A 17,768-nucleotide genomic window follows, 5' to 3' on the forward strand; every position below is an offset into this window, starting at 1 on the left:
GATCGTTCCGCCGAGCAATTAGTCACTGGTACAGTGAGGTATATATGTAATGCAATTGAAACATTTGGGTATACGTCCTGCAAATTTTTTTCGATCAAAAATTGATAAAGTTTTGACAAGGACAGGTCTGTAAGGCCGAGAGCTTCAGAATTTGAAGTAGTTGAGGCAGCTAACTGATTTAAGTAACTCTTCAAATGAAGGCACTCTTCGAAAAGAGAGCTTTCAAGGTCTTCTTTATAAGCCTGTATTAACTGGGCTGTTGCTTCTGAAATCTGTGCACTCTCAAGGGAAGGAAGTTCGGTGAGAAAACTAAATTTAAGAGCAAACTCCCTATAGGCTGCAGCCCTTTCCCTTACGTCATCAATCAAAGTCTGCAAAATGATATTGAAGCTCTGATTAGCTAGTTCTCCGTTGATTTCTTCGTCCGCCTGGACTTCCTGCTCTTCCTCATCTTCAGAGTCGTCAAAAAATCTCTTTCTTCTCCTGTGCCGTTTTGGCCGTTCATCGGCCTCCCCGCTTTCATCTCCGGTGTCATCATTTTTGAAAGAACGAAGCTCGCGGTGTTTTTCTTTGGCCGTTTCGAAATAAGTCGGAAATGATGTCTTTAATTCTTCCAAAAAACCGACTAGGGAGTCGTACAGAGAGAGAGCTCTTGATACATGCATCTGTTTACTTTGAATATCATGTAAAATTTTTCCAAATCGAAGGAAAATCGCCTTCCAAACGATGGACATAAAAATGATATCGAAACTTCTCAGCTGCCGCAAAAAAGCTCTTGCTTTGATGCGATCGACCTCTTTTAAAGATTCATCATCGGCCAAACATTGAAGAGTTTTGGCCAGAGATTTAGCACTCGAATTCAGAGCTTCACAAGCTTTTTCGCGAGCATTAAATCTTGTGCTGCTCAAAGTTTTCAGTGTGCGACTGTCTTTCTCCTCTTCGCAAAAAGATAAAAAAATAGCCACCGGTGAGTGGAGCTAGAGATAAAATTGTATACACTTTGCAAAAAATCAAAATAAACTACCGTCATTTTACAACTTTCGGCTGCTGAAGAGCCGCTTAGATTCATAGAATGGAGAGCACACGGAACGTACGTTATTACAGAGTTGGCAGCTTTCAAGCGCGCTTGTAACCCTTTAAATTTCCCACTCATGTTAGCAGCGTTGTCGTAAGATTGACCCCGACAATCTTCAATCGATAAATCAACAAAAGCTAAGTATTTAAGCACACTCTCTGCCATTTCTTCTCCCGTGTGACCGCAATTTTCTATGAAAGTTAAAAATCGTTCTTCGGGTATGCCAGTAGTGTTAACGTAGCGAACAAGTAGGGTGAGCTGATCTTTTTTATTTAAATCACGAGTGGAGTCAACAATGACCGCGTAATATTTTGCAATTTTCACTAATTTAACCACGTGTTCTAGGACAGATTTTCCCATAAGTTCAATCAGTTCCTCGTAAATAGTCGAAGAGAGGTAAGAAACGTTGCCTCTACCGGTTGAACCGTGCCGAGCTATATGATCGGCTAGAAATGGATCATATTCACTGATCAGTTCTAAACACATCATGAAATTTCCATTTGATACCGAGCCGAATGTCTCATCAGTGCCGCGGAATGCAAGCCCTCGAGAGGCTAACTTTTTAATCACTGACACTACTCTTCTGAGAACATTTTTCCAATATTCTTGTTCTTTAGTAATTTGGACACGGAGCTCATGGTCTATGCGTCCAATTTCATTTTTGCAATCCCTGAATTTAATGAGGCAATCTCTGTGAGAAGAAGAATTTTCATGATCCGCGATTCTATCTCTAGCGTGAGCCCAATCACTAAACCCTGTTTCGGATGAAAATTTCGTTGCACCTCTATTGAAAAGCATACATGGAGCACAGTAAATGGATCCCTGGCTAGGCGAATACACAAGATTTGCACGGGAAATGGATATGCCGTTTTGTAACTTTCTCTTGAAAAATTCCAAATTACAATATCTTTTCCTGACCCGGTCACCGTCCGTGTAAGTACGTGCTGATTTTAAAAAATCTCCATCAATATTCTGATTAAAGTCATTTTTCAAAAAAAAATTCACAGTTTCTTCATTAACTTTCCAAAAAAAGGGGTCATCACTGGGCCTTTCGCACTGCGTAAATGAAGCAGAACTGCTGTCAGCAATTCTGCCTGGAGCGGGAGCCGACATGACTGCAGCAACGTCGCCGCCCTCTGAAATCGATAAGCTTGGCACCACCTCTGGACACTGGGCCTCTTGGGGTCTATCAGCTGCTGAATCTGTGCAGACGAAGCTATCACCTATGCCATCATTGCCATCACCTATGCCATCATTGCCATCACCTATGCCACCACCACAACAACCACCACCACTACCATTATCATCAGCTTCATCATCACAGTCACCCGAAATGACATAATTTTCATTGTGACGGCTACTAATGGCTTCACTATCATCAGCTTTAGCACGCTTGTTGGAAGAAAAAATAAGTCTAGCTTACGCGTTTTCTGGAGCACATCTTGTTCTCTTCGTTCCTTTTCAACCGCCTTTCTTTTACTTTCGGCTCCACTGGGTCTTTTTCTGAATCCACTAGCTTTACCAGTCATTTCAAAACAAAAACTGATGACGTCGGAACAAACATCAATCACGACTTAAGATATTCTGATTGAGATATAATGTCAATGCCGAACACTCTCGCACACACAAAACGCCGAAAATTCAATTATTACGCCGAGGATCGAGGATGCAATAAGTAATTAACACCCGGTTGATCGCGCACGTGCCACGAACAGCATCAGACTACTGGACGAGGAGTAGAAGGATGGGGGGGGGGGGGGGGAGGGGAAGTTGAGCTGTCTGCCTGGGGACTGTCTGGTGCCGGCCGCTGGCGGCGATCGCGATCTCCGATGAAGGCGCGATTCCGCTGGGCGTTCGCTAGCCGAATTTCGGCGTCGAATTGGACGCAACACCGCTCTCGGAGCAATGCTGCATCACGGAGTCATTTTTTCGATTTTTCGTGAAGGAAAGTTTTCGCGGTGGCAAATTCGTACCACGAAAAAAAAAATAAAAGAAACGAAAGAAAAGATCGAGTCTTACGAGCACGAGGCAATAAAGTCGCTGCAAAAGGTGGCTCTCCCCTCATAGTTCATAGAGCATAAATACAAATAAAATTCTGTGTAATTTTGCAGAGAGAGTCAAAAAATGGTTTCTTACTTACTAGGCGGCAAAATTTCCGCCTTGAAGTGGCGCATGATTTTCAGAGTGAGTGGATTGAGATGACTATCACCCGAAGATGGAACCAATTCGAAATGGAAGTCCGTGCCCCACTGGCCCGCCGCTTCCCAGTAGTTTTTCCCTAATTTTTTTTTCTCTCCTTTCTTTTTCTATGAAAAAAAAAAAAAAAATCCGAATTTGCCGCCCCCAAAAATTTGCCGCCGGTGCCATGGCACCTTGGGCCCCCCCCTTAATCCGGCCCTGCAAATATATGTTAAATTAGGTGAATTTTGAGGAGATTGTCAATTTTCCCACACAGAACGATGATTTTGTCTGGGGAAATCGGAAATTTACTTACAGGATGAGCTATCGAATGTTATTCGATCGCTCCCATAAAATATCAATCAATGAGAAACTTTTGTCAGTATTGTTCCTTGACATTTTCAAAAACTCAAGATCAAGTTGAAAATAATAGTACTCTCAACATCCCGATAAAATCGCAAGTTTCCGAGTAAATTCGCAATGCATCTAAAGAAACTTGGCAACGTACAACTGACAAGCTAGTCATTTTAAATGTAATTACGCGTTGAATCGCATCTACTTACACGCAATTTATGCGTGTGAGCACTCACCTCTGTTGCCAAGATTTTTGCAGTGTTGAAAGTCGATGTACTTAAACCTGTCAGGCAGTCTCACCCATCTGTCCCCACGTATGTTAGCAACTCCGTGGAAATTCTCCGGTCGCTGCACGTGGAGCACCTCATATCTGGAATTATCGGAGGGAATATTGTCAGGGCACTGGAGATGTTGCATGTGTGAGGAATTTACGATTTGACTATTGATTATTGAGAAAGATATCGTGCACGACGTCATGTCCAGGCAGTTATGCTGGTATGGACATGTGCAAAGAATGTCGGAGGAGAGGTTGCCCAAACAAGTTTTGGATTGGGTACCACCTGGGAAGAGGCGACGGGGACGTCCCGTAAAGGGTTGGCGGCAGGGCGTTGACGAAGAGATGTTGCGGTGTCAGTTGCCCGAGAACCTCTGGGAAGACAGGCATATGTGGCGTTTGGGTGTCGTAGAACGCCAGAGTGCGTTATAAAGCGACTCTATATATATACTATTGATTAGTAAATAAAAGTTCGCGAAAAACACGATGGTCCCAATGGTTTTCTCTGAAATCATCTCCCAAGCTCAAAAAAAGCTCTCAAGTTGAGGCCAAAATGGAGGAAATATCCCACGCTGTCCTGAGAGTCCACCTCTACATGGAAAGAAATTGAATGTTGATTTAGCATTTATACTGTTAAAAAGATGTCCGACAAGTTTCAAATGCTGATTTTACAATACAAAAATGCTAACATAACACTTAAATTTGTACGTTTTGCAGTGGGCGTAGCTGCGTTAGCATTTAATCAATGGTAAAATCAGCATTTGAAACTTGTCGGACTTTTTTTTAACAGTATAAATGCTAAATCAACATTTAATTTCTTTCCGAGTGCATCAAGGCAAACTCTCCATGCAAAGATAGGGAGCAATTACATTAGCAGGGTTGCCGTGTTTTCAGCTTTGGAGTCTCCAAATAAAGTGGCAGCCTGTCAATGTATTTGCTCCCTATCTTTGCATGGAGAGTTTGTCTTGGTGTAGAGGTGGACTCTCAGGATAAGCGTGGGATATCTTTTTCATTACACCCTGAACTTTGAGACCTTTTTTTGAGCTTGGAAGTTGATTTCAGGGAAAACCAGTGGCACTATCGTGTTTCTCGCGAACTTTTACGTAAGTTTTAACAGTCAAATCGCAAATTCCTCACACATGCAACATCTCCATCATCCATCTCTGCGAGAAGGGGCTGGAAATGGATACCAGAAAAAAAGTTCATGAGAACTATCCCTGTCACTTCAATTCAAGGTAACACAAACTGGTAACCAGAAGTTGTTATTCCCCAGACGGAAGAACGTATCTTTATTTCGAGGGTGCAAACTTTACTCAAACAATTAATTTCGTTTTTCCATGAGTACTACCGTAAAACGCCGCGATTGTTAAAAAAACTCCGAATTACCTCATCTTGAATACTAATTATTAGATTATTATGCATAAACAGAATAAACAAAGCACCTGCATAAATTAATCAAACCAAAACATCCTAAAAATATATTTTAAACATTTTCTAAGTTTGTAGATGTGTACATCAGTGGCCTGTCAAATTATTGTTGAACCATTCTATTTTTAAAATTCTGTCGAAATATTCAAATACACCTTCTTAAAAATTTTGCATTTGAAAACATGTTCCTCGTGTTTTAAAACACTATCGATGGATTAGTTTTTACATATATGGGTCGTCACTAAATTACGTAACGCTTCCGGGGGATTGGGGGGGGGGGGGAGTCTTTGCCAGCGTTATAGGGGGTTGTGGGAAGGGGGGGTTATAGAGCGAAGCCTTACGTGACTAGTTTAAGTGATTTTTGTTCGAGTTTCTGTTGAATTTTTCTCGATCGTCTTCAGTAGAAGTTTAAAGAATCTCGGAAATATTCTCTGCGATACTTTCACTTTTCGTCACTGAGTTTTGACGCCAATTCGCCCCGTAAATCCGCCGTGCCGAGCAAGAACGCCACAAATCAATCTAGATTTTCCCGCTTTTGTTGGATCTTAACACTTTATAAAATAAAAACTGTTTTACCCATACGCGACAAATTTTCAGGTTAAGTCCTTGATAGTATTTGCGAAAGCTTCTGTAAAACATTGTTCCAAAAGACACAAGCTTTTCACTATGATATGTTGTTTCCAAAAAGTTTTAACCTAAAGTTTAAGTCTAGCGTCACGGAGTGTTACAGAGGGTGGGGGGGGGGGGGGGGTGGTGTAAAAAAACCCAAATTTAGCGTGAAGTAATTTAGTGACAGCCCCATTTTCGAGAGAAGATTATGTGAAGTCGAACTTTTTTGATCGAAACTTTTTCGAAAATATTGCATCACATATCTTAATCGCAGCCATCGTGATCTCACCTGTTTATGGCAAAAAACCAATGAGTCCGCCTACTCCGTAAGAAGTGTTGTTGCCGACAAACGATGACGTCGCCTGCGTTGAGCTGCTCAGACCCAATAGGACCTGGAAAGAGGACCGGCAAGGGGTATTTTTTACCCTCCTTCTCCGTGCCTATTGTCAACGAATCGCTACGCGTGGAATAAATCCTCTTGAAAAAGAGGGATTCTGTGATCGTCCGCGAGAACCGGGAATTTCTTAACGTCTTCGAAAATTTGAATGTTTTGGCCGGACCGACGCTCGGTTGACCGGGTGCCGTAGGTCGGGATGGAGACTCCTTCGGACTTCTGTTACCATTTCCAGCCCCGCAGAGAGAGAATAATCCAGACGCCACGCTTGTTAACGTTTTCTTTTTCTTGAGTGCGTTTCGAGGCTTCGAATCCGAGTTTTCGGGTCCCTGTGGAGTTGATTCAGGTCTCTGTTCCTGCGGAGTAAAGTAACACTTGCCTTAAGGTAAATAATCCCAGCCATAATTAAGGAAACCGTCTTGCATTACGTCGTCTCGCTGTAGAGATTTTACTTCGTCTGCCCACTGAGCGACGACGCTAAAATTCATCTGACATTCATACAAAAAAGATAGAGACTTCCAAAATTCCTATTGTTCTAGATAATTTGCATCATCTAACGTTACTTTGCTTCTTAGTAACCTCGTACATTTAATTTTATTCGTTTATGTAGATGAGAGGCATATTGTTATTGTAATAGTTAAGTTAATTTGAATGAAATTGGTTTTTAAAGGAAGGATGAGAGATAGAAAGATAGGAACTGAGGAAGAGAGAAGGAGAGGGAGAAAGAGAGGAAGAAAGCAAGGAAGAACCCAAACTTCTATCAAAAATCTCATTTCGACGAGTACTGAATCAGGTAATAAATCGTGACAATGGTCTCGATAAAAATGATTCGAAGTCGTCTTTCTTTGAAAACTTCCAAGCTCGAAAAAAATGAAAAGTCCAATTTTATTCATTTCTTTAGTATCATTTTTTCGCAGATAATTGGTTTTTAGGGTCGCATGCGGGATGTTCTTCTTTGTTTTTTCACATTTTCTTTTCCATTACTTGATGAAATAAATCTATGAGGAAACTTTCAAACCACGTATCTCGTTCGCCGCGTTTCAATCGCTCCGCTCCCTTTTTATTTGAAGGAGAACAAATCAACATTATTCCTTGATGTTTTCATAGAATTTTCTTCGCACAGAGACGAAATGTCAAGGAGGTTTTAAAGAATTGACGTCGAATAGTTCTCCGTTTAAAACATAAAACCGTAAACCCTTATTCATAAAGTACCAACTTTTAACTCTTCCATCTATTTTTATTCTAGACAGCCTAAAATTTGCCATTGACACCGGCCTGATTCGTAAGGACATGATAAAGAACATGAGAAACCCTTTCATCAACTATGAAATTGTTCGCCTGAAGGTTGCTGAACAGTCTGTGTCTCATACTGCCATCAGACTGTTCAACAACCTTCCCTTGAACCTGAGAAAAGCTCTTCAGAAATGGGAAGTAAGAGAGTTTATGGCTGGTCTAAAAGCCTTACTAGTTGGCAAGGCTTTTTACTCTTTAAATGATTTTTTTAATAATATTTAACTGTAATTTACTATACCTTTTATTTTATTTTGTAAAATTTTGTAATATTCTTAATGCTTCACTGTGTTCTTACGTACCTATATTATATTAATGTGTAATATTTAGGGGGGGGTGGGGTTGACAAGTATTATAGCCACAACGTGTGGCATTTATGTACATGAATTATAAATAAATAAATAAATAAATAAATAAAGTACGACAGAAAGGCTGCATTGTCGCAAACCGAGATGCGTGGTTTGGAAGTTCCACCATCGATATAAAATGGCACTTGTGATGCTTATCCCAGAAATGCCCCCGTTGAATTGCCAAACGGCAGACTCGGGCTTCCTCAAAATGTTAAATGAGCTTCATTTAGACTGTAACCTTGAATCTTGTACTTTAATCATTTCTTTGCTATAGCTCCTTTTTCTAATGTTACAAATGTGTTTTCTCGCTGTCTCAAAATCTCTTTCGTTTTCCTCGTTATAACTATGTCATGTTTTTTTTTAACCAAATCATGATAATGTATGTGCACTGGAAAAAAAGTCGCTTTGATCTAGAGTCCAGACTCTTAAAAAAAATCGGTATGAAAAAATACTCTTGATTCAATAGGGCTTTTCGCTTGAATCAAAAGGAAATCTGCCTAAATCAAGAGGCTCGGCTCCTCGATTCTAGGGGAAATCGGAATTGAATCAAGTGTATTTTTTCTTGTCAATGTTACTAAGGCTGGACTCAAGATCTAAGCGACTTTTTTCCCAGTGTACTTCGCTGAGGAATAAAAAAAAAAAAAAAAAAAAAAAAAAAAAAAAAAAAAAAAAAAAAAAAAAAAAAAAAAAAAAAAAAAACAGAAATCCAGGTACGTGGTTTTGGAGTTAAATGGAGTCGCGACTCGCGAGTGGTTTTACGAATTCCTACCTTCTTTGGGCTCATCTCTCCCTCGCTTAGCGGTGGTATATCATTCCCAAATAAGGCCCGCCACGCCTTGGAGCTTGGGGATTCATATCCCTCCTCCGTGTCCCAGTTGGCGTCGGAGGGGTAGTCCACCCCAGACGAATCGGAGCTACGCGAAGAGACTGACTCCTGTCTTGCCAGAGACGACGATCTAGGATCTTGCGGAGATCCGGAATTTTTCGTTTGAGATGCTGATCCGGATTTTTTCCTGGGAGGTGGTGATCCGGAGTTTTTCCTAGAAGATTGTGAGCCATGCCTTTTCCTGGGAGACGATGATTTAAGTTCCGAGGGCGAGTTAGAAGGTCCCCTGGTTCGTCTCGCGGTTGAGCGGGCGAGAGCGTCAGGTCCAGCAGATGGATTGGGGCCCGTGGTTTGCTTGGAAACGTGTCTTTGAAAAAGGTCCTCGACAACATCTGGCGACTTTGATGCTAATGCTGACGCTTGTAAAGGGAGAACCAGTAAAAATATCCTGGATACATAAATAACGAAGATCAGAACAATAAGGAAAAAAATACTTCGTGCGTGGGACCCAGAGACAAGAGACCCTCCACCAGTATCTTGGCCATGGTGGAGGTTTTTACTTTCGGGACTTCAGCATTCTACTGTTGAACTACCTTCATGATTGATGTTTAACAACGTGTTGTCAGTTTTGTTTTGCAAACAAGCCGAAAATGGCCGAAGTTTGGGAAACTTGTTTGGCTCATGACGTCACCCGAAGCTCATCATCCACTATGTAGGTAGGCCAACAGCCGAAATTAGGGTGATGACTGTTGCTCCCTTATAATTTTCCATAAGGAACTCTTGAATCCCCGAAAGTAAAAGCTTCCACCTGTCGCCAAGAGGCCAGTAGAGGGTCTCTTGTCTCTGGTGGGACCCGAGGTTGAGGTCATATGGATCTCTGAAGTTTTCGGATCACGTATCTAAAAACTTGAGGTCGAGCTGCCGAAGTTCGGGTCAGACATCTGAAGCACTTCGATAGATATCGAAGGGTTCGGGTCACACATCTGAAGTGCTCCGGTACATGCCGAAGTGCCTCCTTGATGTCTGACCCGAACCTCGGCAGGTCGACCTCAAGTTTTTAAATACATGATCCGAAAACTTCAGAGATCCATATGACCTCAATTTCGGGTCCCACGCACGAAGTTTTTCTCTCCTTATACGTAAGAAACGTGAGTAACGAGTCCGTTTCACGCAAGAGATCGTCACCTCCCAGCCGAAGAATCAAAGCGCCATGCGACGTTTAAAAATTTCCGCCGCCATTTTATCTTTTTACGTACAATTTTTTTCAACGGAGCTGTCTGAAAATTTCACTGAATTTTCTTTGTTCTGCCGGTAAAATTCAGTGACATTTTCAAACAGATTTAACCAACTATTTCTCTGTAAAAAAATAAAACGGCGGCGGGAATTTTGAACCGTTACATGGCGCTTGTGATACTCTGGCCGGAAGGTGACGACATACCGGACGGTGAAACAACCAGACCAATTATTGCTGTTTGCGACGTTTCAGACTTCCTGTCATACTTTATGTTTTTAGATGGAAAACTACTTAACGTCAATTCTTGGGAACTTCCGTGATTTTTATTATCTGTGTGAAAGAAAATCCGTGGAAACTTCAAGGAATGATAATGGTTTGTTCTTCTTCAAAAAATTAAATGGATGTGCAAATTTTTAAACACCGCAAACGAGATGCGTAGTCGGGTATTTTCACGGTCGACACACAGATTAATAAATATAATTAAAGCGAAAGCCATCCTAAAATCGCGACGTTTGAGAAGTCCAAGATCTATTCCTTAAAGTACATTTTGCGTTGACCTCAGCAAGCATTTCTAACTTTCCTGAGCCCTCACTTCTTCCCTCCGCCAATGACAACAAAGGGTTGCCCGATAGAAAGATATGAACTTAATTCAAATGCACCAACAACCCGGCAAAACTGTCACCGATCTTCTACACGTATGTTCGCAGTCTTTTTCAAGCGATTTCTCTATATGACGAAAAAACAAATGCCTTTAAACTACGGAAATCACCCGGAAGAGTGGTGAATGACAATTTGCGAATACTATTTGTGCACCTATTTGAGCTATCGATGGCTCACTACCAAACTCTTTTTACAGATACCAGTGGTGGCGTCGTAGACAAGGGGGGAGGGTCCAGGGGGTCTGGCCCCCCCCCCCCCCCCCCCTAGCCTCGTTAATTGTATCTTTTTCTTTTACTTTTGGAGGGCAAAACCCCCCGGACTCCTCCCCCTTTAAAGAATTCCTAGCTATGCCACTGGGTACCAGGGGGCAAACCCGTCTTTTCATTTTTAGCAGATAGATTTTCTTGAGTAAAATTAAAGCAGAAGCTTGAATTCCGCTTAATTGGATACGAAAATTCGAGGTCAATGCTTGCAAGAATTTTTCTGTCTCGCAAAAATGAAGCATTGATCAATGTAATTTGGATATCAGCTTCTTCCACTATCACAAGACCTTCTGTATTCGTGTTTATCTAATCCTATTATTGTACATGATTAGACAATGTTTTAGAACGTCTTTCAAATGTTTTTTAAATTTTACGGGCTGAAATCTCCTCTGGAGACACCCGAAATTAGTCTTTGACCATTTCGTGAAAGAATGAGTTATAAAAAATAAATTAAGTTCAACTTATTAAGTAGTTTTTTTCTTCAGGAATTAGTTGGTGTACTAATGATTTTACATTATTCACACAAAACCAAAATTTCCCAGTAGAAATATATCTGAACTCCACTGAATTAAAAATTAATCATGTGTCATTTCTAAATTGAAAATATAGAAGTAACTATACCATATAATTTTTACCATTGAGCTGAAAGATTCGGATCGCGAAAAACTTTTTTTTTCACCCCAAAAATGTATTTATATTTACAATGTTCACACAAAATTCTCACTGCATACTTGGCACTTCCTTCATTGCAACCATGAAACTAAAACAGTCGCTGTGTTTTGCGCAGTCAAAACTCAAATGAAGCGTCACTGTAAAAATTCCACCGAACTTCAAAAATAGATTTTCTGCCATGCGATATTTCTCTTACGCAGAAACGAAGACCCAAAAAAAAGAACAAACGTAAGGAGAGAAACGAATGTCAGGAAAGGTGACTTTCGGATGATAGTGCATTAATCATTTCAACGGATGGCGTAGCAGTGTGTGCGTGTCAATGAGCAGTGTGTGCGTGTCAATGAGTCTATGAACGCAAATTCAAACATTTTGAGTTCACCCTTCTCTTGGATCGTGTCGCTATCAAAGGGCAAAAGTCACCTGCGCGCTCCATTAAAAACAAAAAGTAAAATCGCTGCTTAGAGGTTAATGAGGTATGATAGATGCTCCGCAGCCCGTGACAAGATATACTTAGAAGTTAAGTCGTACACGGAGAAAAAAAACTCGTGCGTGGGACCCGCAGTTAAGGTCATATGGATCTCTGAAGTTTTCGGATTGAGCATCTGAACACTTTAGGTCTAGCTGTCGAGGTTCGGATCACACATCTGAAGTACTTCAGATGTGAGAACCAAAGTTTTTCGGATGTGAGAACCGAAGTTTTTCGGATGTGAAAACCGAAGTACTTCAGATGTAAGAACTGAAGTTTCAGATGTGTGATCCAAACCTCAGCAGCTGGACCTTAAGTGTTCAGATGCTCAATCCGAAAACTTCAGAGATCCATAGGACCTAAACTTCGGGTCCCACGCACGAAGTTTTTTTCTCCGTTTACCTGAGAAATTTACGGACACGAAAGAGCCTCGCCAAAAAGTGGTGTTTTTTAGCCCCTTTTTTTATACCCGAGTTGGTCAACCGGACAGCGCTCAAATGAAAGCCTATGGTAAGGCAAACTTCCATGCAAAGTTTCAACTTGAAGTGACCCCTGGTTTAGGCTGTACAGCGTTGCCAATTTTCCAGTTTCATGTGCTAAAATCAAGGATATTGGACTATATTAGTCCGGTGCATAAGTAGACTATTATACCCAAGTTGGTCAACGGGACAGGGCTCAAACGAAAGCTTATGGTAAGGCAAACTTCCGGGAAAAGTTTCAACTTGAAGTGAAACCTCGTTTAGGCTGTACAGCGTTGCCAATTTTCCATTTTTATGCGCTAAACTCACGAAATACTGAATCATCATGGTTCAACAGACTATTATACCCGAGTTGGTCAACGAGACAAGGCTCAAACGAAAGCTTATGGTAAGGCAAACTTCCAGGAAAAGTTTCAACTTGAAGTGAAACCTCGTTTAGGCTGTACAGCATCGCCAATTTTTCATTTTCATGCGCTATACTCACGAAATACTGAATCATCATGGTTCAACAGACTAGTATACCCGAGTTGGTCAACGAGGCAAGGCTCAAACGAAAGCTTATGGTAAGGCAAACTTCTGGGAAAAGTTTCAACTTGAAGTGAAAACTCGTTTAGGCTGTACAGCGTTGCCAATTTTCCATTTTTATGTGCCAAAATGAAGGGACTAATAGTCCAGTGCATCATAATTAAACAGACTAGTGCATCGGTCTGCGAGCTGAATACTACCCTGAGATCGAATAGAAGCGCAACTAAAGGCCATCGTGAACTTTTCGAAGCAGTGTTGCCAATTTATTATTAATTTTTTTAGCATAAAAATAGGGTTTTTCCGAGATTTTTGGCGGAAAACGTACCTTCATGGGCTATAACTTTGATGAGTATGGGCTAAAAATTACGACTCGATAGTAAATGAACGCTACAGACGGAGAAAATTGAATTCCGAACGCAATGTTGCCAAGTATATTTTAATTTCTTTCAAAAATTAAAGATTTTCTCACGTGAATGCTTCGATAACGTAATTTCCAAGGCATTCATGTCATTCTGATGACTGAATATCACCATGGCATAGTACATGATTTCTGTTCAAGGCAAAAATGGAAAGTTCAGAGTAACGTTGCCAAATTGTGTACATTTATTTTACGACGAGACGCCGATATTTTTGAGCTTTTCGCGCGAATAATCGCAGCTCGTAGACCGATGCACTAGTCTGTTTAATTATGATGCACTGGACTATTAGTCCCTTCATTTTGGCACATAAAAATGGAAAATTGGCAACGCTGTACAGCCTAAACGAGTTTTCACTTCAAGTTGAAACTTTTCCCAGAAGTTTGCCTTACCATAAGCTTTCGTTTGAGCCTTGTCTCCTTGACCAACTCGAGTATACTAGTCTGTTGAACCATGATGATTCAGTATTTCGTGAGTATAGCGCATGAAAATGAAAAATTGGCGACGCTGTACAGCCTAAACGAGTTTTCACTTCAAGTTGAAACTTTTCCCAGAAGTTTGCCTTACTATAAGCTTTCGTTTGAGCCTTGTCTCGTTGACCAACTCGGGTATAATAGTCTGTTGAACCATGACGATTCAGTATTTCGTGAGTTTAGCGCATAAAAATGGAAAATTGGCAACGCTGTACAGCCTAAACGAGGTTTCACTTCAAGTTGAAACTTTTCCCAGAAGTTTGCCTTACCATAAGCTTTCGTTTGAGCCCTGTCCCGTTGACCAACTTGGGTATAATAGTCTACTTATGCACCGGACTAATAGTCCAATATCCTTGATTTTAGCACATGAAACTGGAAAATTGGCAACGCTGTACAGCCTAAACCAGGGGTCATTTCAAGTTGAAACTTTGCATGGAAGTTTGCCTTACCATAGGCTTTCCTTTGAGCGCTGTCCGGTTGACTAACTCGGGTATAAAAAAAAGGGGCTAAACTTGGCGAGGCTCTTTGTCATTACACTACGTTCCTACAAAGCCGGTGTATTGGAGGCGCGTATGATTTTTTTGGCTGAACCTAACGAAATTCGAACCCACCGACAAAAGTCGATTTTTAAAAGAGGAAAAATGGGAAAGGATTTAATGTTACGAGGGTAATCCCAAAAGTCCTGCGCGTTTTGCTCTTTTTTCAAAATTATTAGAGATAGGGAAAATCCGATTAGATGCGCATATGAGGCATACTACACTGGAAAAAAAAACACATTGGATCTCAGACTCTTGAAAACATTGACAAGAAAAAATACTCTTGATTCAATCGGATTTTTGATTGAATCAAAACGAAATCCGCTTAAATTAAGAGGCTTGATTCTTGATTTAAGCTAGATTCTGATTGAATCAAGAGTACTTTTTCTTGTCGATGTTTTCAAGAGTCTGGACTCTAGATCCAATGTGTTTTTTTCCAGTGAGTCAAAAATCGAATTACCGACTGAACTTCACGGTTTTCTGGCTTTGAAAGTGACATAACTTTACAACACTCTTTATAGAATAAGAACCCTGATGCGTCGAAAGAACACTGATTGCCCTCATCATCGAAGTTCCAAAAATCAGCATGCTAAACATATTAATAACCGGTAAAAAATACTGATGAGGATATAAATGCGATCGGATCAGATTGGCCGAAATCGTCCGCACATCGTGTAGGACGGGTACTGTGCGCCTGGAGGTGGCGGGATACGCATCGACTTCGGCGCGAGAGAAATGACCTCCTGAGCGACTGAGAATCTTAATCATTCGATTTTTAAAAACTTGAACTTAAATTAAAGCTGAGAGTATGCCATATATGCGCATCTAATCGGATTTTCCCTATCTCAACTACTTTTGAAATGAGAGCAAAACGCGCAGGACTTTTGGGATTACTCTCGTACTTTCCTTAGCATCAACACTAATCGACGGCTTACGTCCGTAATTACATGTTTGCGGTGTCTGAAAATTTCCGTTTCTATGTTATTTTTTTGAAGGAGAACGAATTGACATCATTCTTTGAAGTTTTTGCAGAATTTTCTTCGCACAGAGAAGAAGAATCACGGCAGTTTTAACGAATTGCCGTTGAGTAGTTTTCCGTTTAAAAAAAAGGAATGACAGGAAGTCTGCGACGTCGCAAATCGAATTATGTGATTGCCGACTTACACCACCATAATGCACTTTATGGTTAGGTCTCCTACAAAAATTAGTTGTTTTTGATATTTCCTGATTTTTGAAGACACCGTTGGGTTGTGTTCCAGCCCAACATCGTGGCTTTTATCCTTTGATCAGTTAGATTCATCTTGAAATTCTGCTTAGATAGTTATTGAGGAGGTGATAGCACAAGTTATTGCTTATTGGGCGTTAAACTAGTGGTCTCCTAATTCTAAGTTTCGTTTTGATTTGTTTAATTTAGTTTACTCAATTTACTTTTGTTTAGTTCATTGCATCTTCTTTCTTCTATCAGCCGTGGCTTTGTCTAATAGCGCAAAAAGCTGTGGCAGTCCCACCGTCAAATTCATTACCCTGAAATTCCCAGGAAATTCGACTCTTTCAGACAATCAAATCGTCTCATCCCAGAAAGATGGTCCCAAACTTATTTTTAAGGAAGCTGTTTCTAGAACGTTTAAATTAAATGGGCTCAAAAACAGCCATGCTGACTTCAAGAAAGCAAAATTAAGAGCGCACTTGGCACCTGTTTCTTTATCGTTCTTCATGAGTGAGCCTGAGCACGTATGTTCTAACCCAATATTCAGCTAGATTGTGAAATTGTTGTAACATACACCTCTAAGCTTTTTTTTAAAAGCTTGTAAATATCAATGAATGGACCAAAATGGCTTACGTGCCAGCCATACACGGATCTCCAATACCCGACCAAAACAGCTGTTTTCTGGAACTGCTACAAATCCCTCGCATTACGTGTTAAAGACCGTCTAACGAAAACATACCCCTTGTGTTACATTTACCGTATATTATTTGTGTACATCAGCGTGTACTTTCAAAAAACTGCTCTTTAATCTTATGAATATGTCATAATATTGCAATCTGAAAGATTTAAGAGCCTCATAAACGAATATGCAAGAGGATAAACGTGTATGAAAAATCTTGTATAACAAGCCACACATTTAAAGTAAATGGTATTCCATTAGGTGCACGCTCTCTTACCACGGATGAATCAGCATTATGATGAGAGGAAACTATGGTAAAATTAATAAAACCATAAAAACTAACTCCTTGCCCATTCACAAAATAAACCTCATTATCATTACATGACAATTTAAAACCAGAAACATGGAAAATTCTATCCAAAATGAAAAATGTTAATGTGAGGTGTGTGGTGAGGTAACGAATACATCCTCACGAAAAGCTTCATACGAATAAGCCAAAGCGGTAAATTCCAACAAAGGCTATGAGGTCAACCTTGTTTGCGTCAGAGTCATCAAAAAGATAAAAAAAATTTGAAATTCATGTTCTGGGCTTCAGCTATGTCCTTGAGTACGGTGCAATGACATAGTATAGCGTGTCAGTTTTCGATTTGAGAGTCTCGCCGTACTACCATAAAACTTGATGCGTTTTGTTCGCCCTTCAAAGCAGAGGAGATCTTAAATATCCGAGATTAAGCAGAATTGGACGTATTTCTGTCCAACGGAACTAAGCGCCAATCTGAGTTCCTTTTGAGGATATTAGAATCCCGGATAGCGCGTTTTGTCAAACGGAACGCGAGTAAAGGACGGAACGAGCATCGCGTTCCGCAACACTCGCAAATCCAAACCCCCCTCTCGCTTCCTCCCCCGATGGCTCTTAGTTCCGTTTGATAGAAATACGTCCAATTGAAGCACACAAAAAATTAATTGCATTTTGAAGTGTCTAGAAATTCTTCCGCAGGAAAGTGGTTTTTAATCATGTCTCGAAAAAATTACGGAAATGAAATTTTCGCGGGCTTCCACAAATGGCGGTATTTTTTCAAGTCGTCGCGCGAGTCTTAATAACGTAGTCATAAGCTATGACTCATAGCAGGAGGCGCAGAGCAAATACAACCGCCGCACAGTGGATCGAGTCAATAGGAGAGGTCGGACAAAATTTGCAAACTTTCAACGCTTATAACTCCGTTTATACAAGACTTTGAGGTTCTATACCAGTGCTTCCATTGGTTTCCTCGTGAAATTTTCTTCCCGAAGCACCCCTTAAACTTTAAAATGTGACGAAATTAACAACAAAATTTGCAGTTTTAGTCAAAAATTTTATGTCCGACCTCTCTAATTGACTCG

General features: G+C 40.6%; 2 protein-coding genes across 5 annotated transcripts in view; one reads left to right on the top strand and one right to left on the bottom strand.

The window, feature by feature from the left end:
* wake (ankyrin repeat and fibronectin type III domain containing protein wide awake) overlaps positions 1–17,768 on the top strand; it is a 370,794-nt gene that overhangs the window by 148,266 nt on the left and 204,760 nt on the right. The gene's annotated exons all lie outside the window — the stretch shown is intronic.
* Positions 914–11,682, bottom strand: LOC140224366 (uncharacterized). Its single transcript, XM_072299040.1, has 5 exons — positions 11,660–11,682; positions 8,722–9,226; positions 6,208–6,668; positions 3,844–3,977; positions 914–2,493 (listed from the first exon to the last, which is right to left on the bottom strand). The coding sequence occupies exons 1-5, from the start codon at positions 11,680–11,682 to the stop codon at positions 914–916; spliced, it is 2,703 nt and encodes a 900-aa protein (XP_072155141.1).

The sequence above is a fragment of the Bemisia tabaci genome, chromosome 4 (genome assembly GCF_918797505.1).
Source record: "Bemisia tabaci chromosome 4, PGI_BMITA_v3".
Classification (NCBI taxonomy): domain Eukaryota; kingdom Metazoa; phylum Arthropoda; class Insecta; order Hemiptera; family Aleyrodidae; genus Bemisia; species Bemisia tabaci.

Bases quoted from the DNA above. Each gene is read 5' to 3' on its own strand.
- LOC140224366 (XM_072299040.1), bottom strand. From the start codon at position 11,682: ATGAAGGAAGTGCCAAGTATGCA. The intron at 6,669-8,721 runs GTAGGAATTCGT...TTTACTCCGCAG, and splicing joins GAGAGATGAGCCCAAAGAAG to GAACAGAGACCTGAATCAAC. The intron at 2,494-3,843 runs GTGAGTGCTCAC...AAAACGCGTAAG, and splicing joins CAAAAATCTTGGCAACAGAG to CTAGACTTATTTTTTCTTCC.